Genomic DNA, 22,327 nt, shown 5'->3' with positions numbered 1-22,327 from the left:
AACGAACCAATGAGCTGACGAAGCAGAGTCCGTTCTGCACAAAGACCTCAGAGGGAAAGCCCTGGAAAAAGAGCCCAGGGCGGGCAACTTCAAGAGCTCCTATGTCACCTGCGTGGCCTCTTGAGGGGGAAGCAAAGAGCACAGGGTCAGAGCCTGCCTCTACCACGTGGCAGTTCCCGGGGGGCAGGGAGGGGGCCGTTGCCCCCAGTCGCCCTCGGTGTCTGGTCTGCCGTTGGGCAGGGCTGAGAGGTGGGGACCAGGAGAGGGGGCCGAGGCCACCAGGGCCCCGGGAGCCAGAGCCGACCCCTGCTGCCTGCTGCTGCCCCCAACCCCGGCCGCCAGTACCTAGCCTGCCACACTCCTCGCGCTTGGTGAAGTACTTGAATCCGTTGGCTGCGCGCCGCTCGGCTTTCTCATGCTTCTTTATGTGCCACGGCAGCTTGGTGGTGATGTTGGTCACGAAGTAGCAGCCGGTCCGCAGGCAGTGGTAGTGGCCGCGCATCCGGAACTCGCAATGCTGCAGGGAAGGCGGGAGGGTCAGGAGCTCCCACGGGGCCGGGGCAGGCCCCGGTGCATGTGCCCTTCCCTGCTCAGAATCTCGGGTCAGAAAGCAGTGTGTCCCTTTGGCCACTCGACTGAAACATCCTACCTGGCGGTCCTGCCGGCCAATCCCACACCCGGGGCAGACATCGCTCATCAATGCTAGCACTGTCCTCTGGCCGCCAGCCCTGGGACCGGGCTCCTTCTCGAGGCGCTCTGCCCACCAGCCCCCTCCAGGACTAGGCCCCGCCTGTGTGTGACCTTGATCCGCCCTTCCTGTCTGGGGCACGGACAGTTCAATCTCTAGCTGTCCGATGGGCCTAGAATTTTAAAATCGTAGGCGTCCGGGGGAAGGGAGCATAGTTCCAGGACAGGTGGGACGATGCCAAGTGCACACTGGCTGCCGGTTGAGTCCCCACCGCAGGCAGGGATGACAACACGGGACCTTCCTGACGGACCATCAACCTGGACGCTCCTGGCAGCCTCCAGGGACGGGAGGAGAACCATTCCAAACGGGCGTAAGGAACAGAATCCCTGCCAGGGGGAGCTGGGCCCGGGCCCCCCCCGCCCCCTGCCCCCGCACTCACCTGGTTGGGACAGAGACACTGAAGCGAGTAGTACGCGAACTGGTCCCGCACGTTGACCAGGTTGTTGTTGGGGTTGATGTGGTCCAGGCAGTGCGACTCCGCCTTGCCTGAGGTTTTGCAGACGTACTTGCAGTTCCCGAAGAGACAGTGGAAGTGGAACTTGTTGGCATACTTGCAGTCCGTCGCGAGGCAGGGATCGCTGGAATGAAACCACAGCCCAGAAGGTCAGTGGCATCCCGGGGCCTCCCCACCGACACCCTGACGCCCTGACAGTCCTCGTGCTGTGGTGCGGCCTGGACGAATGGCCCCTGGGCTGCCCGGCTGCCCTCCTGCTCAACGAGTGGCTCCAGCCAGAGGAGACTACAGATCCCAGCATGCAGTCCTGCCTTCTTTTTGGAGCTCGGAGGTGCAGGAAGGATTGCAGTGTGCAGGCTGCCCAGAGCATTGCATGCTGGGACACGTAGTTTCCATGGCCACACCTCAGGATTATAGATAAGGACGGCTGCAGTAACCTCTTGGATGTGAAAGTGCGAGATGGCGCGGCCAGCCCTGGCGGGGGGCCAGTGAGGGCCTGGCGGCCTGGCACAGGCACTGCCCTGGGTGTGGCTGACTGACAGGGTGCAGATGGGTGGGCAGCCCTACCAGGAAGCTCCAGTGGGAATGTGCACCTGGTGCGGGGCCTGCTGAGGCGCACGGCTGCCCCGGGGGTGGCCCCCAGGGTTGGCCCGGGGCGTGGGGCTCCCGCCCACTCAGAGGACCTCACAGGCCAGCTGAGTGGTGGAGCCTGGGGGGGCGGCGGGGTGCTGGGCGGAGCCCCCGTGCCGGCCTGCCCTGGCCGCAGCCGCCCTGCCCCACGGCCTGCCTCCTGCGCTGCACATAGGTGCGGGGGTGCCCTGCCCCGGCCTCCTGCCCTGGCCGGCTGCCCCCTCGGTGGCCCCGGGGTGGGAATCCTCCAAGCTGGGGAAACTGGGAGGGCTACCGCCGTGGGGGGCGGGACGGAGGAAGGGGAGCTCCGGGGGGATGGAGAGGAGTGCAGGTCCCCTTCCATGCCACAGGCCCAGCCCCAGGTGCTCAGAGAGGGAGGACAGCTGCCACTCAGGCCGTGTGTGTTCACATCCAATTTATTACTTTTATTGAGAACAGGAAGCCGCACACATCACGATACAGAGTCACCGTTCTCGCCACAAGGCGCCACCACCATCCAATGAGGAAGGGTCCTTCCACCCCTGAGAGCTCAGACCACCGTGCAGGTGGGCGTGGGCCTGGAGGGGGCCTAGCCCCCTCGCCCCCCACCCAGGACTTAGCTTGCTCTGCAGAGGCTGGGCCACGAGAGCGAGCCACAGACACCGACAGGGAGGCGCAGAGCCGATGCCACCCTCCTTGCCAGGCGACAACCACCCCTCCCAGCCCACCCGAGCCAGTCCTCACAGTGTCATCTCCTCCCACCCCTCGCCAGCTGCCCGCTCTGGGAATAGGTAGGGAGGTCAGAGCAGCAGGGTCTTTGGCTAGAAAGACCCGGTCCGACGACGGTGTCCCAGAGAGGCTGGGGACGGCCAGGGCTACCTGCAGAGGGAGTGGCAGTGGCCTCCGCGGCTGCCCTTGCTAGCACCTACTCCCGAGACACGCGGGGGACACGGGACTCCCGGCTCATCGAGGGACTCACTTCTCCTGGAACTGGAGGAATCCGGGTTTGACCTGGGGCTTGGCGTTTTCTAGAGAAGTCGTTGCCAAGGGCGAAGTGGGCAGGTGAGGCACTGGCGCTGGAATCTGAGGCATCTGGGGTATGGTGGAAGCCAGCTGCTTCCAGGCGAGCAGCGTGGGGGTGGAGGGCACGGCGGCCGGGCTGGGAGTGGGACCCTCCAGAGCAGGAACCGTGGCTGTGGTGACGGGAGGTGCCGACGGGGACGAGGGGGCCAAGGCAGGTTTGGTCTCGGCCGCGGTGGCAGGGAAGGCGGCCTCTGCGGTTCCCTTCACGGCTCCTCCCTCTGTCCGCAAGTGGAAGCTGCAACAAGCAGAGGCGCCAGCGTCTCGGGTGGGAAGTGATGAGAGCCCGGAGCAGGGAGCCCTTCCCTGGGGCCAGCCCCATACACCTGAGGGGCTGTGGTGCCCTCCCCAGCCCCCAGCTCGGGGCGGGGTCCTACCAGGAAGGAAGGACTGGCAGCCAACGGCTGTGACCTCTGGTCCTGCACCTGGGCTCCCGGCCTGGCCCTCACTACACCTTCCCCTGTGACCCTCGCGCTGTGTCCGCCCCTGACAACAGGCCCTGGGGCACCAAGTCTGTGCTTCCAGAATCTGCTCGAGAGTTAAAGGTGGGTCTCAGCCTCCGAGGTTGGCTCTCCTGCAGCAGGTGGAGCCTGAGCTGGGGCCCAGCAGCAGAGAAAGTCTGTTTTAAATGTCTGCGCATCCTGCATTCCATTACAGCAGGCGGCTGGCCTGTACTTTTCAGCTCAATGGGTTTACAAATTAATTTCATTATTTTTAGGCCAAAGAGGATCTACAAATCCACGATGCTGGGCTTGGAAAGGCCTACTTCCTAGGGTCCCTGCCTGGGTCAGAGCAGGGGTCTGTGCAGCTAACTCTCAGGGAGCATCAGGTAGGGCTGCCTGCCGGGCCGCAGGGGCGTGGGGTGTGGGGAGCGGGGGGCAGCAGGAGACTATGCTCCGGGGCTCTAAGTGGGGCCTGGACGGGCTCCGAGGACCCTGCTAGGAGCTGAGCAGGTGGAGGGACGGGGCAAGCCCGCCTTCTCTCAGGCGGTACCTTCTAAGTGGCCAGCTCAGCCTCTGAGGTCTGCTGGGAGCTGCACACGGTCCTGCTTGGAAAGCAGCTGGAGGCCCGAGCAGCCCCCAGCCTCGCCCAGCCTCGCCCAGAGGTGGGGTGCAGGGCCCGGGACCCCCACTCACTTGGCATGCTTGATGGCTCCGTCCAGGGTGCTGAAAAGTGCGCCGCACTCCTCCACCACGCAGTGGAAGTGGACCTTGTGGAGGAAGTCACACTGGGCATCACAGAAGTCCTTGGTGCCAAACCTGGCAGAGGAACCGTGGTCAGAGGAGACCCTGGGCACCGGCCACCACGACAGGGCACCGGCCACCATGACCCTCCCTGCTCCTTTGCTCTGCCAGGAAGCCCCTCACCTTCGGAGGTACACCTTCCAGGGCTCAGACAGCTTCTCCTGAACCAGCGCCTTCACAGCCTTGCCCAGGAAGGGCGAGGACTCCACGGCAGCGCTGGCCTCCACCTCCGTCTTGATGTTCAGCAGGCTGCCAAGGTTGGGGTTGCCCTGAGACATCTGCAAAGGGGACAGGGGCCGTGCTGCAGGCTGGGGACCTCAAGACACACACGTGCCACCGTGGGCGCTGCCACGGCTCTCGCAGAGGACGAGCGCAGCCGAGGAGAGAGGAGGCCTGGCCCCATGCAGCTCCGGCCACAACCGAGCCCGCTCTGGGTGGACACTGCCACGGGGCACGGTGCTACCCTGGCCCCGTGGAGATGCCAGGGCTCTTCCACACAGACCCCGTGGTGCTAAGATCCATCACTAGAGCGAAGGCCGGGACTCTGGGCACACACTCCAGCCTAGCTTTTCCCAGACTTCGTGGCTCCCTGCTTATTTTCCTGCCAGGTTTTCAAAAGAAGTGCAGGAGGAGGAGGTAGGGGGAACCCCTAAGAATTCCTTGAGAACAAGAGAAGGCACACAAAGGAGGAGCAGAGAGGGAGGGTGGGAGGCTCTTGGGGGAGATGAGGGTGGCTCAGGGCTGCTGGGCCTCGACGGGGAGCGGGGAGGGTGAACCCGTGTCAAGGCTCGACCCACATGGCGCGTGCCCCCCCACCCCGGCCAACAGGAAGGAATGGGGGGGGGCAGTGACCCAAGAAGGAAAAAGGAAAGCAAGAGAGCAAGGAGGGAGGGCGGGAAGGGGAGGGTACGGGCCCGCCGCAGAGGGCAAAGGGCACTGGAGGCTCCCTCGCTGCCAAGGGTCCAGCCGGGACCCCCCACCCGTGAGGTCCGGCCCAGGCCCGGCTGCCTCGGCAGTCACTTGTGTGCGGTAACCAAATTAATCTTGCTGTAGTCAAATTTATCATGTGAAGGGGGAAAATATATTTGAGATGATGTATAATTTACAAAGACCCTGCATTATTTAAAATAAATATTCCGGAGCGACCTCTGTGGAAGGCGTCCGAGACCATTACTCAACCCGAAAAGTGGAAATTGATGCTTTGCTCCCACTTTAGGGCCCCTCCCCCACCCCCTTTTTAAACAAACAAAAAAAATATAAAATAAATAAATAAAATTAATAACTGAGAGCAGAAGAAGTTAGAGGGCTCGGAAAAGCTTTTGGAGCCCTCCATCTGAAGGGAAAAAAAGGGTGTCAGAGGCTGGAATATATTTCTTCAGCCAGTTCATTAAATTAATTTGTAAGCAGTGGCTCTGAAATTATATCCGATGAAAAATGGCCTCAAAATTTAAATGGTACAAACTCATCTTATTAGAGGCAAAACATTAAAAAACAAACACATCCCCCCCACCCCCCAGCACAGCTTTAATTTCTCTGGGTGGGGGAACGGGAGGCGTGTGATGGATGGTTCTTACCTTATTCATAAGCGAGGATAAAAGAGATGAATTTGCAGGGACTGCGTGGCCATTTGATTCATTACTGGAACACAAACCAAGGGGCTTTAGCTCAGATGTACGTGGGACGGAGCCCAGATTCCCACCCGTCCCAGCCCACGCCCAGGGCCCCGCCGCGCCTGCTGCATCTGCCCAGGCAGGAGGGTGGCCCCCTGCTCGGTGGGGTCCGACTCCGACTCTGAGGGAGCTGGTCCTAGAGCCTCCTGCCGCGGCGCAGAGCTGGGAGGCCCCGGCCTCGCCTCACCTGGGCTCCTTCACCGTCAGGTCTAAACTGCGGTCCTGGGAGACCTCGTGGGGAACCGGGGCACCAGCGTTCTCACCGGGCTCCTGCTTCACCGGGGCCGGGGGGAACCTGGCAGGGGTGGCCTGCTGCCCGTTTCCTACAGGGGAGGGGAGGGAAGACGGCCTTAGAGGGGCCTCGGGCCTCGGTGGGGGGCACACACTGGACCCCCCCGCCCCCAGGGCAGGGAGCGCGGGGGGCTGGGTGGGCAGGAGCCCGTGGGGGAGCCCCGGCTGCTGGTCAGCGGTTCTCCCCACTGACATGATCGCTTGTGACGCTTACCCCTGTGTGGCAATTCTTCAAGTGATAATTATTGCAAAATTATGTCAAAGTTGTCCTGGCTCAGGGCCTCCTGGAGGAGCGGGGCGGGAGGCTGGGGAGGGGGCTGGCACGGGGGTGGGGGCCCTTCATTTTCTCCACCGACTGTCACAGTCAATTTGTGGGGCTGCCGCTTAGGCTTTTATTAAAGACTCTGTTAATGCTGAGGGGAAGTGGCAGATCCAGACTGGGAGCTGCGCCCCCCGCCCCCCGCGGGTCCCCAGCCCCCTGTTGCCGGGGCGACCGCCCTGCCTTCCACTGAGCATGCCTAGGAGGGGCATCCACTGTGTCAGGGCTACGGAAGCTGACGGCCAATCAGAGCGGTTCAAACTATGTGACCTCGCCGTCAAGCTGCCCAGGGCAGGGACGTGAGGCCCACTCAGGCCAGGCGGACTGCACGGGGGCTGGGTGGGAGCTGGCGGGGTGCGGCCGCTGGGGGAAGGCTGCAGCCGGGTGGGCAGAGGACTGGGAGGCCGAGCAGAGTGGGGCGGAGGAGGCTGCTGACGGGAGTGTGTCCACCAAGCTCGCCCCGCCATCCCCAAGGGGCTGAACTAGTACCGTGCCCCGAGGCGCTACTGTGGCTGACACGGCCACGTCACAGGCAGCAAATGGCGTTTTATTAAAAAATAAAGGCAAGTGGGCCCCTCCCCTTGACCTTTCTTTTGGGGGAAGGAGACTTTTCTAATGAAAAGGAAGAATTTGCCCGTGTGGCCACGGAGCCCAGCATGGCCCTGAAGGGCGCCCACCCCAGCCGGCCGGCAGCTGCCCAGGGGGGCCCGGCCCCGGGCAGACCTGCTGTCCCTCCCGCACCTGGGATGGAAGGTGGGCCGCTCCACTTACTGCTGACAGGAGCGTCCCACTGGGACAGCACGGTTTTCAGAGTCCGAGTCCACCTGCCGGTAGCTCCCCCACCCCCTGGGAAATGCCTGGGCCCCCTGGCCAAGCACTGGCAGGCCCTCCGGGAGGTCTGGGCAGGTCCCTGGGCTGGGCCGCAAGGACCTTAGGTCTCACAGGGGAGCAGGGCTCTTGGGCTCAGGAGCCGGGCCACCGAGGTGCGAGTCTGGGCTTGGCCACCTCCTACTGTGGGGCCCGAGCCAGCCGCCCCCACTGTTCCTTCAGCTCCTCCAGGCAGGACTGTGCCCCCCAGCTGGGTCCCTCGCACTCGCAGCTGCCCGGGAGGCCCTCCGGAGCACAGGGCTGCTGGACGGCTAAGCACGACGGGGGAGGGAGGGGAGGAGCCAGGTGAACAGAAAAGCCGGAGAGTTTCAGAGACACAGAAGACTTATTTAAAAAGTAGAAAACGTGAGAAAGGAGAACCGCGGCCCTCGGTGAGCCAGAGGGAGGGCAGCAGGGCAACCACGAGGCTGCGGCCATGCTGTCCCATGTGGCAGCTGAGGGCCAGGCGTGACTACGTTAAAGCAATTCCAGTTGAAATCCAGTTCCCTGGTCTCACGGCCAACTTTAAGCACCTGGCAGCCCCCTGTGACTACTGCCTGCCGTGGTGGACAGCGCAGAATGGAACGTTTCCGTGGTCGCAGAAAGTTCTATCAGACCTCACTGACTGACAGGAAGAGGCCAGAAGGATGTCCCTGGCCTCGTGGGGCTGGATGGGTGTGAATCTCAAGCATCCCTTGAGTGTGGCCACCCTGCCGCTGGGCTGGACTCCTGTCCCCACCAGGAGACTGAGAGGGGGCCCCAGGGAAACGTGGGGGCTCTGGGACTGCTCTCCTCGGGGGCTGGCCCTGGGACGAGGTGGGGTGGGTGTCAGGGCAGCGGGCGAGGAACAGTTCCCCAGGATGCAAAAGCTCCCCACGAGGCCGAGGCCCGGCTCAACCGCCTCCTCTTCACAGATGCAGGAACAGAGCTGCCCGGGGTGGGGTGCACAGGCCAGAGCGAGAGGCCCCGAAAAGCAAATTAACAGTAGGAGACAGAGAGCAGGCAAAGAAGGGGGCCTGGGCAGGCAGAGGCCGCGGGCGCAGGAGAACACGGCCCTCGCCAACCCCCACCCCTCTCCCGCTCCATTCTGCACACTCCGGGGGTCTGTGAGCCACGTGCTTCCTGGGCAGAGCCCAGCCTGCTCACCTGGGTCAAAGGTGGCAGAGGGCTTGAGGGCGGCCGCGGCCAGCCTGGCCATCATGGGCGAGATGAGGCCCTTGCTCGCGGAGATCCTCTCCATGATGGAGCCGGGTGGCACGGGGACGGAGGTGGCAGCCGCCGGGGCTGAGTCGCCGGCTCCCGAGGCGGCCAGAGTGGGGGTGTCAGCGGCCGCGGAGGCAGCCGCCCCCGACGACATGGCGCCCAGGAGGCCGGGGGTGCCCACAGGCAGGGAGGTGCTGCTCCGACCCGGCAGGATGGGGAAGTAGGGGGCGGCGGTGGGCAGGCCCGCGTTGGAGAGAGCCAGCGCCAGCGGGATGGATGCAGGCAGGCCCTGGGACAGCAGCCCGGGGATCTTGCTGTTGGGAGGCTTGGCGGTGCTGGGCACGGCCTCGGTGGCGGTGGCAGTGGCGGCGGCGGCAGCGGCCAGGGAGGCGGAGGACTGCTGGCTGGTCGGGGAGGCGCTCAGGCTGGAGTTCTTGCTGCTCAAGGCCGAGAAGTCGACCAGGTCGTCGTTGCTCGACTCCTCGTGCTCCGTGTCCTTGGAGCTCAGCAGCGAGGATGGCAGCCCCAGCACGCCCGAGGAGCGGACGTGCCTGCGCTCGTGCTTGCGCTTGTGGGAGGTCATCTGGCTGGTGGAGGTGAAGGTGAAGCCGCAGCCGGCGCGGATGCAGTGGAAATGGTTGGTGGCCTTGCTGTACACGCAGCCCTCGTACCTGCACTCCTCGTACTTGTAGAATTTCTTGAAGCCATCCTTGGCGTACGCGTCATCCTTGATGTGGTAGCTCTTGTGCTTCTCGATGTCACACTTGTTCTTGAAGGTGAACGTGCAGCCGGGGCGCCTGGACGGGACACGGGGAGCCTGTGGCAGGGCCCAGGCGGGCACCCAGAGGAGCTTCTGGGCGGCCCCCCGCCCATGCCCCGAGCCGTCAGCCCCGTGGCCCGTCCCCATCCCTCCCCGCGGGCCCGTCCCCATCCCCATCCCCACGGCCGGTCCCTGTCCCTCCCCGCGGCCTGGCCGGCCCTGCTCACCTGCAGTGGAAATGAGTGGTCTTCTGCCCGTAGAACTGGCAGTCAGCCGTGCCACAGTCCTCGGTGGCTCGGAAGCGCTGGAAGCCATCGTTGATGAGCTGGGTGTTCTTCTTGTGGAAGTTCTCGTGGGTCATCACGTCTGACGTGCTCGTGTACACCTTGTTACAGCCCACCTGCAGGGCAGACTGGCCGTCAGGGGGACGGAGGCCGGGCAACCCTGGGCCACAGTCAGAGGCCGACCTCCCTCCTCGGGGCAGCACCGGCCCCGCAAACATCCATCCAGGCAGTGGAAAGCCTCTCGCACCCCCCGGCCCTCCTGGCTTGGCCTCTGCCGAGGGCTGAGTTGCCTTCGGGTCTCTGGACACCTGCTGGCACAGGTGCGGCGGTCCTGTCCCACAGGAGGTGAGTTCAGGGTCCTACTCTGTGGCTCTACTTCCAAAGCCCCCGGCAGTGGGCAGGGCCAGACCTGGGGGCCTAGTGGTCACCTTCAGCCCAGGATTAGTGGACAGTTGCTGGCACGGGGCCCTCCCCACCCCACCCCAGCTGGGCCAAGGCAGGCAACGTTGCCATATTGAGTAAAAACCAGTGGAATCTGAGCACTCTTGAAGGCTGGGCTATGCCAGTGTCTGCACCATCTCAGGGCCCGGAGAGCGAGCCCCCCTCTCCTCCCGGCCCCGGCTGTTCCACGGAGCCCATAACAACCCCCTGACAAATACCGGGGGAGGCGCGCCGGCTGCTATTTGCAACCCCAAGTCGCTCCCCCTGGACCTGACACCTTGAAAAAGCCCAGACTCTGCGTGGCATTAAAACAGAGAATTAAACAAAAACCTCCTCAGGAACCATTTGCAATTCTGCTCTTGGTGTTAAAGCCTGAAAAATGTCGGTCTGTATAAACAGCTCCCTGAATTTCACCCGCACCAAGTATGGCCATGGGGACAGCCCCGCCCTGGCCCGCCAGCCACTGCCCCCGCCTGCGCCCCCCGTGCCGGGCCAGGAGACAGGGAGGCCCCTCGCCAGAGGCCGTGTCCCCCACTGTGCCCCCACCCTGGCCGCCCTGCCCTGGGAGTGCAAGGGGCACCTGCATGCAGTGGTAGTGGGTGCTCTTCCCGTTGAGGTGGCAGCCGTGGTAGTAGACGCTGCAGTCGTCCAGCGGGCTGAAGCGCATGAAGCCATGCTGGAGGGAGTTGTCGCGTTTCTTGTGCATGTTGTAGTGTCGGATCACATCCTGCTTGCTCGTGAACCTCTGTGGGAGACAGCTGTGTGGGTGGGGGCTGGGCCAGCCACCTGCCCCGAGCACTGGGCCTCGCTCTCCCCCCGTAAGCACTCCTGCTCCCAGAGGGCCCCAGGCCAGCACAGGGCACCAGACACGGAGCAATTCAGAGGGTTCCGGAGCCACGGACCCGGCCCTGACCTCCCGCCAGGCTCCCAGTGGTCACGCCCAGGAGCAGAGAAGCCGAATCAGGCCGGGCCCCTCAGACACAGGCTCCAATGGCTGAGAACTCAGGTTGCCCGGCACCATGCAGGGGCCGTGCCAGCTTGGGCTCCTTGGTGAGCCAGAGGGGACAGCCCGCACTCCTCTCTCATTGACCCGCCCCGTGCTCCTCAGGGGAGGCCCTGACCCTAAGTCACAGTCTGAGCCTCAGGGTTATCCTGTTAGATGGGGCAGGACTACCGCCCTCATGAGGACACCAGGAGGGGTCAGGTAAGGTGCCAACGCCTGCTGGCCCGGCCCTGGGGCCGGGCAGGCTCCCCAGGAGGGGAGCTCCAATTACCATCCCAGGGATGCAGATGGCTCCAGATCCCATCAGATGCCTATTCAGCTGCTAGATTTCTGGGTTCTCTGCCTGCTTGAGTTAAGCTCAGGCAGCCTGAGTGGAACCGAGCACCCCCATCCCGCTTCTGAGGAGCCCCTCTCAGGGGCAGGGGCTGGGCGGGCACCCACTGGGTCCTACCTGGTAGTTACACTCAGGGTCCAGGCAATGGTAGTGTTCTCGGTACTGGTAGGCGCAGTGGATGTGGCCGCAGTGCTGACTGCCCGAGAACCTGCAGGGAGGACGGTGAGCTCAGGCCTCTCCGGGCAGCAGCCCCAGGAGGACTCTTCCCAGGCCCCTGGCCAGAGCAGCCAAGAAATTCTTTGTCCATTCGCTGGGACAGGGCCCCTGGGAAACAAGGAGCTCTGGGGCAGAGGAGGGGTGGGTAGTCCGTGGGGTCAAGTGTCAGAAACCTGAGGAGGCCAGGGGGAGTGACTGCTCCTGCGGGGAATCCTCGAGCCACTGAACTGCAGACCTGTCTCCCTGTCCTGGGAATGAGGGCCCACTGAGGCACAAGGGCCTAGCACCAAGGTGGAAAGGAAGAAGCTGGGGCGGGCCAGAGGTCAGAGCAGAGACAGGCGCAGAGGCCTGGGGCAGACGGGCAGTGAGGCCCTGCTGCCTATCCTGCAGGTGCCACCCGTTGGCCCCCCGGGTGCTAAGCCAGGTGCTGGAGATGCAGGCTGGGAGGGCCCGGCTGCTGAGAGGCGTTAAAGCCTCTCTCTGTCCTGGGCTTTCCTGACACTTGAAACAGCCCAGGGTTATGAATTTTTAAAGCACAGCATCTGTTCGGCTTCCTGCGGCAGGGAGCGTGCTCTCCAGCCGACTCCGCAGCCAGGAGCCCCACGCTGCCTGGTCGCTGCCCGCCGCCCAGGAAACCCCGTGCCTTGCCCGGACCCCGAGGCTGCGGGGGCATGCATGTGTCTTGGTGACGGCTGCTCTGGGGAGAGCCCACAACCAGGAGAAGGCTGGCCTCAGACTGCAGGGCAGGGGCGGACACCCCCACTTGCAAACACACATTTACATCGAAGCTGCCAAACGGGCCATCTGCTGAGGCCCTAATAATAATGATAATAATAATAATAGAACAGAGCAAAGCTAAAAAGACAGGGAGGGATGGGAAGAACCTAGAAGGTCAGGAGAAAGACGAGGCCGGGAGTGGCCCCTGCCCTGTGCCGCCTGGTCAGAAGCCGGCCCTCGGCGGCCTGACTTGGGGAGTCTGCGGAGGGGAGGTGCTTCACCTGCCTTAAAAATGTTCAGGAGCGGGTCTGGAGTCGGGTGGTGAGGATCAAGGCCTGGCCCAGGGAGCACACTGAGGCCGGAGAGGACACCCGCCCATACCCCCCACGCCCTTCTGCGCTGGCCCGCATCCCACCGGGGCTCTGTGTCCACTGCGGTGGGACCCTGGGCTCACCTGCGACCAGGCCCTGCCGAGGGCTTGAGGGCGTGCGGCCCAGACCACGTCAAGGGGGCAGACCCCAAGGGGCTCTGAGAGTGGGAGCAGACAGACCCTCGGGTGATCTGAGGGCATGAGTGCAGGGGAGAAGCAGCAGGCCCCCCGGACTGGCCGTCACACGCACCTACGGTCCCACAGGCCCCAGGCTTCCTGGCACCACCCCACCTTCTCTCCAGGGCAGTCTCCGCCCCTACGGGCCTACCTGGCGATATATTTCTGGTAAATGTTTACATCTTCGGTGACAGCTGGTTTATCTGTGGGCAATCCATTCCTGGCGAGAGACACAGGGCATAGCCGATTAGCGGAGGGTAGCCTCACGCCCCGGGAGCGGCTGGGGGCAGCTCCCTGCCCTGGGGCCCTGGGGCCCTGGCCCTTCCTTCTCTTGCTCTGTGTCCTGAGGCTCCTCCTCAGTCGTGGGCCTGATGGGCGTCCAGCGGGCTAGGAAGCCCTGAAGCTGGGGCCTGGCCCCCGTTGCATGCTGGGAAGCCCCCAAGGGAAGGGGCGAGAGCATGTGCCAAGCACAAGCAGTTAGCCGGTCAGAAACCTGCTCCCCCAGCTCCAAGGCCAGCGGGTAGCTCCCTAGGTCAACTCCTAGGATTTGAGCTCTGCCTCAAGTGGGGGTGGGGTGGGGAGGCCCTCTCCCAGCCCCACACAACTGAGCCACAGGTAATTTTACCATTGCCTGGTGGGTAGCAATGAGTGTGGCCAGCCCCACCCCAGACTCCTGCCTTCTCAGGCTGCCTTCCCCAGGGCCCAGGCTTTCAACCTGGGAGCCAAGGTCACCAGGGTGGAGCCAGAGCCCCTAACTCAGACCTGGGCTGCCACAGCCCCCTTCAAGGCTGCCTCTGAGGCAGAGAGCGCCTGTCACTGGCAAATGGGGGTCACAATAGTGCCCGGCGTGTGTGTCAGCAGATGAGCACATGCACAGAAGCATGCGGTATGTGAGAGCGAGTGTGCACGCAGCAAGACGTCCAGTCCACACCCCGGGCATGAGCGAGTGTGTGTCTGTGTGTGGATGGGAACCTGAGCGTATGTTAACCGGGGTGCGTGCTGGACATGCCTAAGGTAGGACGGGCTTCGGAGACAGAGACGTGGGCCTCCCGTCCTGGCGACCCTAGGCCCAGGCCCGGGCTTGGGATGGGGGGGTGCCTTACTTGACGGTGGAGACAGTCCCCGTGGTGATGGAGTCTGTTTTGGAGAAGGTCGACTTCAGGTACTCGGGAGTGTTGAAAGGCAGGGAGGCAGGTGGCTCAGGTCCCGGCCCGGGGGCGCTGGGAGCGCTGGGCATGCTGGGGAGGGACGCAGGAGCCAGGCTGGGGGTGGGCGGAGCCTTGGCGGGACCTGGTTTCTGGATGGCTCTGACATCGTACTTGGAGGGGCGCCCCACCTTGCCGGTCTTGAAGGCGATGGCCCCGCCCATGTCGGGGCTGCCCTCCCCGGGCTTGAAGAGGTGTAGGTATTTGACATTCTCCAGGTCGTACTTGGATGGCTTCTTGTAGGTGCTCCCGTTCTGGGGCCGCAGGTTCTCGCCTGTCTTCAGTTTCTGGATGAAGAAGTCGTACTTGGAGGCGCGGGCCACCAGGCCCTGCATGGGGACACTGCTGTGGGAGGGCAGGGGCAGGATGGTGGCCTTGGTCTCCAGGTGAGCTGTGCTGCTGGGCAGCCGCAGGCCGGGCAGGGGCCCCACCACCTCCTTGCCCGCCCGCTCCTCGGCCTTGCTGCTGTGGGCCGGCCAAGAGAGCTGCTCGCCGGCCTTGAGCTTGCGGATGTACTCCTCGTATTTGGAGAAGCGTGCCCGCTTGCTGAGGGCGTCCTCGGAGGCGGGAAGCACGGAGGAGGTGGCCACCTCGGGGGTGGAGCCCGCGTGCAGCTTCTCGAAGCTGATCTTCCTGGCCAGCTCGTCCCTCGTGTTCTGGTCGTCGTAGCCGAACATGCCAAGGAACTCGGTCATGGTGGAGGCGGCGTAGTCTCGGAGCGAGGAGGCCTCTCCTGTGGCATGGGGAGAGCCAGTCACCCCTGGGAGGCGGCAGGGTCACCAAGGGGTGGGGGGCACCCCTCCCATGAGCCGCCACCCACAGAGGGAGGAGGCTGGCATGGGGAGGGGGCGGAGCACGACATGATCTATGGACATTTGGCTCACTTGTTAGGTTTTACGACTCTTAAATTAATTTGTTTAAAAAAAAAGTAATTAATACCGGGGTAAAATAAAACGAGTTCATCAATGCCAGGAAAATCAATTTCCTAAATGTTCTGGCCGATGGCTTTTCAGTACATTAAACAAAGTTTCATAAATGTCTCCTCTCTCTCGCCTTGGCCTAATATGAAAGAGAAGTCACTTTACTGGAAGTAAGGCCAGATCCCAACCTGCCTCCAGGGCTGGGGTGACACTGGGGCTGGGGACAGGAGGGAAATGGGGCGGCGGGCAGTCGGGGGGAACCCCGGGGGCAGACACGGTCGGGACGGGACTGGCTGAGCCCACCTGCATGGAGGACTCTCCCGGACCCCCCAGGTGGACACGCAGCCCCTCGTCCCCGGAGGTGGAGGGCCTGCCCCAGCCTCCCCAGGAGCTGGCCTCTTGCCTCCCCACCAGCCCCCCCCCCCCAGTTGCTGAGGGCCCCAGGCAACAGGGCTGAGGGGGCAGGAGCCCTGCCAGCGCCTTCACCCAGACTCACTCGGGGCTGCTCGCCCCAGGGGAGGGTCACGCTGTGGGGAACCCTACAAGCCTCCTCCCGTCATCCTGGAGCTCCGGGTACGGAAGGTCACCCTGGGGAGAGGGTTGGGGCCTGAGATGCTGGCCTTGCCAGCCCTGGCCGCGGACTGACTGCAGCCTCACCGAGATCCTGGAGCGACATCCCCTCTGGGACATGAGCAAACACATGTGCACACACCCTGGCCACCCTCGAAGGTCCACAAACCACCCCAGACCCTACATGCGTCTCCCAGGATGAGTCTCATAATGGAGGCAAGACGACCCCATTCTGCCAGGGGGGTTCCTATGGAGACCTGCCTCCTTGTGCACACAGCACACGTGTGGGGCCCCGGTGTACACAGGTGTGCTCACTCCCGTGCAGACACTGACACCTCCTATGTGCCATGCCCAGCATGGGGGGCAGGCGTGCATGGGGGAGAGGCCCCCGTAGGCCTCAGGGACATGCGTGTTTCCTCCACAGTCACCTGAGCCAGCAAAGCAGGGCGCGCTCAGAGCAGCAGGACCCCAGGCTGCAAGTCCTTAGGGCTCCACAGGGGAGGGCGCAGCCCACGAAAGGCTGGGAAGCCCAGGACCTGTGGGGGTCACCTCCTGACCTGCATCCCAGCCCATGGGGTCTATTGAGGAGAGGACAGTCGCAGGCAGCACCTGGCACTCCAGGTGGGCAGATGGCTATTCCATGGAGCCGGGTGGCTGGGGTGGGGGCGCCGACCTGCCTTCAGGCCACGTGGGGCTAGGGGCCCGGCCTGGGAGGAGTGGGCGCTGGCTGCGAGAGTCAGTGGTTCAGGGACCAGGGAAAGGGGCTAAAAATAGCAGGAGGCAGCTGGCCCTCACTATATATGGCAGAGAGGAAGCTCAGAAGGGCAGGCGGCTCAGAGGAGGGAGGGGGCCCGGCGGGGGTCTGGGGCAGCCCGGAGGCCTGCGCGTGAGTGAGCCCCCAGCCCGAGGAGGGGCCTGCGCCTGGTGGGCGGCCAGGGCTCCGGCGGCTTCTCCCTGGTGCCCGGGGCGGACCGGACGGGGTCTCAGGGCGCCTCCAGCCTGGGGAGCAGCGCCGGGGGCAGTTCCAGCCCAGCCCCTATGTCCCAGCTGTCCTCCTGGGGAGAGCGAGGCCAGCAGCCGGGCAGAGCGGGGCCCCGACGGACCGCGGCCGGTCCCCGTCCCTCCCTCCCCTCTGGCTCAGCACAATCACCTTGTGTCTGGGAACGGCAAGGGCTTTTCCTATCAGAGGAAACTGAAGGTCACACTTTTCCTCATTGATCTTGCAATGTTTGTTAATTACTCTGTCACTGATGTGGCGAAGGATAATTAAACAGCTCTGTTTATATCTTATATGCATAATTATGTGGCTGCGCAGGGCTCCCCGCGCAGGGAGGAGATGCGCCCCTCGCTGCAGGGGAAGGGGTCGGGGAGCAGGCAGGGGAGCTCGGGGCCCCCCGCACAGGCCTGAGGGAGGCTGGGAGCCAGAGCCCGGACCCCGGACCCAGGGTTCCACCCTAGCGCTGGTGATCCCTGTCCCCCCGAGGCTGCAGGCCCTCCCCGTGCAGTGGAAGGAGCTCCGGGCAGCTCTGAGTCTAAGGACAAGGAGGCAGTGGAGGGCCGGGCCTCGGCCACCTGGTGGGAAGAGGTCAGCCAAAGGAGCATGCCCGGGGCAGGTGGGTGTAATGGGATATGCACACTGGCCGGCTGGGGCCATCCTGCGGCCCCTGTGCCCCAGCCCGAGGTCCCGCAGGAGGCAGCCAGTGTCCCTGGGAAGGGGATGGCTTCCGGGAGAGGGCTGGGGCGGGTGGGCGAGCAGGCCCAGCCTGGAGCTCCGCTCTGAGCTCCTAGGGCTCACCAGCCCCCACAGGCTCCCCTGATGCAGGTGTGGGCACCGCAGTCTGTCCTCATCCGTCGCTTCCCCGGACCCACTGTGCGCACGGCCGCCCCCAGCCCGCGCACACCTGGGAAGCTGCGCTCCGCCCCTAGCAAGTCTCCCCTGTTCTTGCCGTGGCCCCAGGATCCCCCCCCTCTCCCGCTGGGCACCCCACGGCGTCATGCCCTCTGCCCCTCCAACCACCAGCCCGGCCGGCCAACACCTACCTGAGGCCTGCTTGGTGGCGGGGCCGCTGTCGTCCTTGGAGGCCGCGCCATCGGACTCCTTCTCCTCCGCCACGGCGCTGCCATCCTTGGGGGGCTCCTCGCCGTGGTCCTCCTCGTCGCTGCAGCCCTGGGGCTGCACCATGTAGACGCCCTCGGGGGGCAGCTCCAGGCCCTCACGGACGATCCGCCCCAGGCCAGGTGCGGGCACGGGCTCCTCGCTGTACTCGCCGTTGACCCACTTCTCGATCACCGCGCGCCTCTTGTCCTCCTCACTGCGGGCACCCCGGGCCACGCCGGCCTCCCGGTCCCGCAGCCGCAGCGGGCTGCCCTCGGCCTGGGGGCCCGCATCCGCCGCCTTCTCCACCACCACCTGGCGGCTCAGCTTGGCGCAGATGGCGTTCAGCTTCAGGCCGCCTTTGCGCTTGGCCGCCATCGCGGGCTTGCCTGCGGGCGGGTCGGTGCACCGGGTGCCTTCAGCTGCGGGCGTGGATGGAGGGGTCAGAGCCCAGCCCTCCGGGAGCACCCCCACCCCCTGACCCCGGGGCCCTGCAGCCTGCCTGTCCCCCCCAGCCCATGAGCCCCAGGGGCCTGGCTCGCCCTGCGCCCTGTGCTCCGGGCCCCGCACCAGGGCGGGCGTGTGCGAGGAGGCTCAAGGACACACCAACGGCCCATCTTCCACCACAAGGGGCTGGCTCCTCCTGAGCACCTGGTTCCTGGAAGCCCATCCTACGCCCGTTCCCTAAACTCCTCTTCCGAGAGGCAGGCCAGGTGTGATCCCAGGCAGAGGAGGGGACACGCAAGGACCCTGAGGCACGCACGCAGGCCTGCTCTAGCCGTGAGCCCGCCGCCCCGTGAGCCGCCCCGCGCCAGCCTCCTGCCTTCTGGCCCGGCCACAGGTGGCTGGCACCCTCCCCACCTGAGCATCTCAGGTACCAGAGCCAGTGCCCGGGCCCCACCGACTCCCACCTCTGCTCCGCAGACAGCCCCGAGGTCTCCTCCAGCTCCCCCAGCCACCCGGGCCCTCTGAAGGCCTCTGTTTTTCCTCAGTCCCGTCCTCTCTGGCCATTTCCTGTCCCCAAGCCTCAGCGAGGGCCGTTCAAGGGCAGAGCACCTCATGGTCCCGGGAGAGCCACCCATCCCTGTCCGGGGACCTCACTCGGTGTCCTCGGGGCCTGGCCAACTCTGGGAAGCCCATTCCCAGCCTGGAGAAGCTGCAGCTGGAGCAGGCTGGGGTTCCTCAGACCCCACGGAGGGCACGAAAGCTGTAGCGTTGGTGCCTAAGTCCCGAACGTGACCCCTAACTAGGCTGCCCGGGGTCTTGGCGCCTCCTCACGGCTGCCGAGTGGGGTGCCCAGGCCCTGGGGTCGCGGGTGCACAGCAGACCCACTGACTGACCACACACCTGGGACCTGCCACAAAGACCAAGGGTGGACACACGTACACATTTGTGTCTGTCTTCTGTCCTGCACCTCTCTGTCACTTAGCCCCGATGTGTGCCAGCCCCTGCGGTGGGCCCGGCAGACAGGCTCAGCCACCCCACAGGGGGCCCGCTGGCCTCTCGCGTGTCCCTCAGCGGAGGAACGGGCACGTCTGAGTCTCCACCCATAGTGGTCAAAAGGTCGAGTGAGGGCAGGGGCTCTGCTCCCAGGGCCGAGGGCTACGGGGCTTCCCTCTGATGGGTCAATGCCCTGAAAACCCCCACACCTGGAAGCCCCCGGAAGGCCCCCCGCCCAGATGGGCTGGCCACACTGCCCGCCCACAGGAAACCGGCTTGTACGCACGGGTGCTTGTACGATGCCCGGGAGCCAGACGTGCCCGAAGCCGGCTGCCTGCACAGAGCCCGGTCGGCGACCCAGCCCAGGGAGGCAGAGAAGGCTCCATTGGGCTCTCAGCCTTGCCCAGGCCAGGGGCCCACTCTACTAGTACGCCCGATCTCCAGGTGCGTGCTGCCCACACCCGGGCCTCCAAGCACTGACGCGGCTCTTCTTCGAAGCTCAGTGATGGGTCCCCTAGTCACACCAGCCCCGACCCCTGGTCCAGTCGCCAGGCTTCCTGCAGCAGACCTACAGGCAGCGGGCCTCACCTGGGCCCCTTCGCCCTGCCCCGGTGGGGAGGGGAGGGGGGAGTCGGGGAGCCTGCTCTATTTTTACCAGGAGGAGGTAAGCAGCCAAGTGTGTATGGCAGACAGCAAATGGATCTATAAATATTTATCCCAAGGAAGAGGGAAGCAGAAGCTCCCAGGGCTGCACTTGCTGCTGGTGACACCCCCTCCCTGGGCTCCCACCCATCCTGGAGCCTCCCGCCACTGGGGCCCACCCAGTCCAGCCCACCCTCTCCTGGTCTCCGCCGCGGGCCCGGCTCTGTCCCTCCTGGGCCCCCACCAGCTGTGATGCAGCTGTGAGCCCAGGGCCCACCCCCAGCCCGCAGGCCCCTTTGCTCCGCCTACACCCCCCACACCTGCCCTCCAGCTGCTGCTCTGCCCCAGCCCACCTGCCTTCCAGATGCTGCCCTCCCTCTGACTCTACTGCTGGTCCCGGGGGTAGAGGTGGAGAAGGCATGTGGGTCTGGGGTGCAGGGCAGGAGGCAGAGGCCAGGGCAGTGGGAGGGAGTATGAAAGAGCGAAGGTCCAAGCCGCCTGCCCACCCGCCTTCCGGCCTACTCCGTGGAGTCCTTCTCCCCTGCCCCCCATCAGGGCCCTGGGACATACAGACTACCCCCCTCGTGGTCTGACCCCAGGCTCCTGGCCATGTAAACATTCCCCCGACTTTCTTCCCTAAAATATAAACGCCGTGGCCAGGCCTCAATGGGAGGAAGCCATCCGTCCCCGGCCCTGTCACTGCCCCCTTTCATCTCCTTCCCGCCACCAGCCTGCCCGCTGCTCTATTTACACTGGACACTTCCTCTGGGAACAATACTGCCCAGGAGGCAGGCTTGGGCCAGAGGGTGGGAAGGCGAGGGGACTCCTGCGCTGCTTACTCAGGGACGGGCTCCAGAAAGGAGACAAGGGGCAGCTGCGGGGGCCCAGTCCAGCCCCGGGAAAGAGCAGCCAGGCCCTGCAGCCAGGCCACAGGCCCAGGGCCTCTCCTGGCCTCTAGCCTCTGGCCCCGTGGGGTGAGCCTTCGGAGGTGGCACGGCACCAGGGCACAGCCTGGCTCTCCCCCTTGCCAGCTCAGGGCCCTGGGCAGGCTCTCTCCCCGTGAAAGAGCCGCAGTAACTGTCGGGGGGAGGATCCCGGCACACGAGGACCTGGGAGAGGGCGGCTGAGCCCTGGAGGGCCGAGCCAGCAGGTGCAGTGCACATCCAGGCAGGCGATCCCAAGACCTGGAAACCTCATCTGGTCCAGAAGAGAAAGGGGAGAGCAGAGAGGCTGGGGCCCTGGGGGGGTGGGGGCAGGCTGCCCACTCAGCAACAAACGGCCCCTCCCAGCTCCCGGGGTCTCCAAGCTCCACCAGACCACCTGCAAGCAGCTCTCCTGGCGGCAGGCAGGGGGACAGAACCCGGAGCCCCCGGTACATCCCTGGGGTCCTATCTCAGGCTGTGCCTCGTGGTGACCCAGTGAGGCAGGTGCCGCCATCATCCCACTCGATACACGAGGCCACCGATCCTGGAGCCGCGAAGACGCCCCAGAGCCCGGGCTCACAAGGGCCGCAGGCTGAGCGAGGCGCCAGGGCTGCCACTGTGTCGTCAGCTCAGGCTCCTGGGTGGGCTGCAGAAGTCCCAGGCCTCTCGGCCCCGTGGCCCCCTCACCCTCACTCCTGGTTCCCACAACATGGAGCCCCCTAAAGTGTTAACTGAGATGGGTAAAATGGTGCAGCAGATTGCTACAATAAATAATTTACTGATATTTATAAATATTCAAATCAGCCAGCTTCAGAAATCCAATGACGGGAGGGCCTCGGGAGGAAGGCCCGTTATGGCAGGAATCTCATCACTCCCTCCACAGGCTGAGGAGGCCAGGGCTCCTGCCAGCTGCGGGGGGGACGGGGGCTCCTGGGGCTGCACCTGGGCCCTGGCCCCTGATCTCTGGGGACTAAGGGGGTGGGGGCAGCTGGAACCACCGTGCCTGGGCTGCCCGTGCTCAAGGGGAGAAGCCTGGGGTCTCAGGCTGCTGGTCCCGCCTTGGGGGGAGCCCCTGGGAGCTGGGCAGGCCTGGCACCCCCGCCCCCGCCCCCCCCGCCCCATGAGTAATGTGTTTCGGGGCCGGGCGGCCTGTCAGCTACCAGGCTCCGGGTGCTTTATGGGCCCTGCCTGGTGGCTCTGAACTCCCTGGTAGGAAATAAAGTTCTCCCTCTGCGTCCCTTCTAAACATTTCACTCAGTGGAAACGGTGTTTAAGAAAAATGAGGACATATTTCTTCCTAAGGATGCAGTGTCCCCTTTGGGCAGCCTAACGCCCACTGTACAGCGGGGGGGGCAGGGGCCAGGCACCCATCCCCCGGGCTGCGGGTGCTCCGGGGCCCACCTGCCCGCGGCCACGCAGCTCCAGGGCCACAGACGCCGCCAGGCTCGAGTGGCAGGGCAGCTGGCACCCTCTGAGTACTTCCGCCGTGCCAGGGATCGCCCCGGGCACCTCACGGTGTCGCCTCCCTGACCCCCGACAGCCCAGGAGGCTTCTGACCTGTCCCCACGTCCAGACGAGGAAGCAGAGCCCGGCAAGCCTGGCAACTGCCTCCGGTCGCCCAGGGTCAGCGCTGCAACTGGACTCCCACGGGGCTCGGGTGTCCAAGGTCACGGTCCAGCACCCCCACGGCCAGGGGATGGGTGCCTCCATTCTCACGGCCTCCCAATCACCGGGGCGGCAACGCT

The 22,327-nt window shown here is 64.8% G+C and overlaps 1 protein-coding gene across 7 annotated transcripts in view; it reads right to left on the bottom strand.

The window, feature by feature from the left end:
* Window positions 1-22,327, bottom strand: part of CASZ1 (castor zinc finger 1) — a 140,964-nt gene that overhangs the window by 7,120 nt on the left and 111,517 nt on the right. For all 7 annotated transcript variants that reach the window (XM_072828423.1, XM_072828424.1, XM_072828427.1 and 4 more), the window contains 14 exons: window positions 17,523-17,999; window positions 13,891-14,725; window positions 12,939-13,007; window positions 11,425-11,515; window positions 10,551-10,715; window positions 9,473-9,645; window positions 8,429-9,282; window positions 5,993-6,128; window positions 5,710-5,773; window positions 4,259-4,413; window positions 4,028-4,150; window positions 2,791-3,129; window positions 1,128-1,326; window positions 346-517 (listed from right to left, as the gene is read on the bottom strand). In XM_072828423.1, the coding sequence (XP_072684524.1) occupies window positions 346-517; window positions 1,128-1,326; window positions 2,791-3,129; window positions 4,028-4,150; window positions 4,259-4,413; window positions 5,710-5,773; window positions 5,993-6,128; window positions 8,429-9,282; window positions 9,473-9,645; window positions 10,551-10,715; window positions 11,425-11,515; window positions 12,939-13,007; window positions 13,891-14,725; window positions 17,523-17,999 (3,852 nt within the window). The remainder of the gene's footprint in view (window positions 1-345; window positions 518-1,127; window positions 1,327-2,790; window positions 3,130-4,027; window positions 4,151-4,258; window positions 4,414-5,709; window positions 5,774-5,992; window positions 6,129-8,428; window positions 9,283-9,472; window positions 9,646-10,550; window positions 10,716-11,424; window positions 11,516-12,938; window positions 13,008-13,890; window positions 14,726-17,522; window positions 18,000-22,327) is intronic.

This window comes from Canis lupus, chromosome 5, assembly GCF_048164855.1.
Source record: "Canis lupus baileyi chromosome 5, mCanLup2.hap1, whole genome shotgun sequence".
NCBI classification, from domain to species: Eukaryota; Metazoa; Chordata; class Mammalia; order Carnivora; family Canidae; genus Canis; species Canis lupus.
This window is presented reverse-complemented; position numbering and strand designations above follow the sequence as displayed.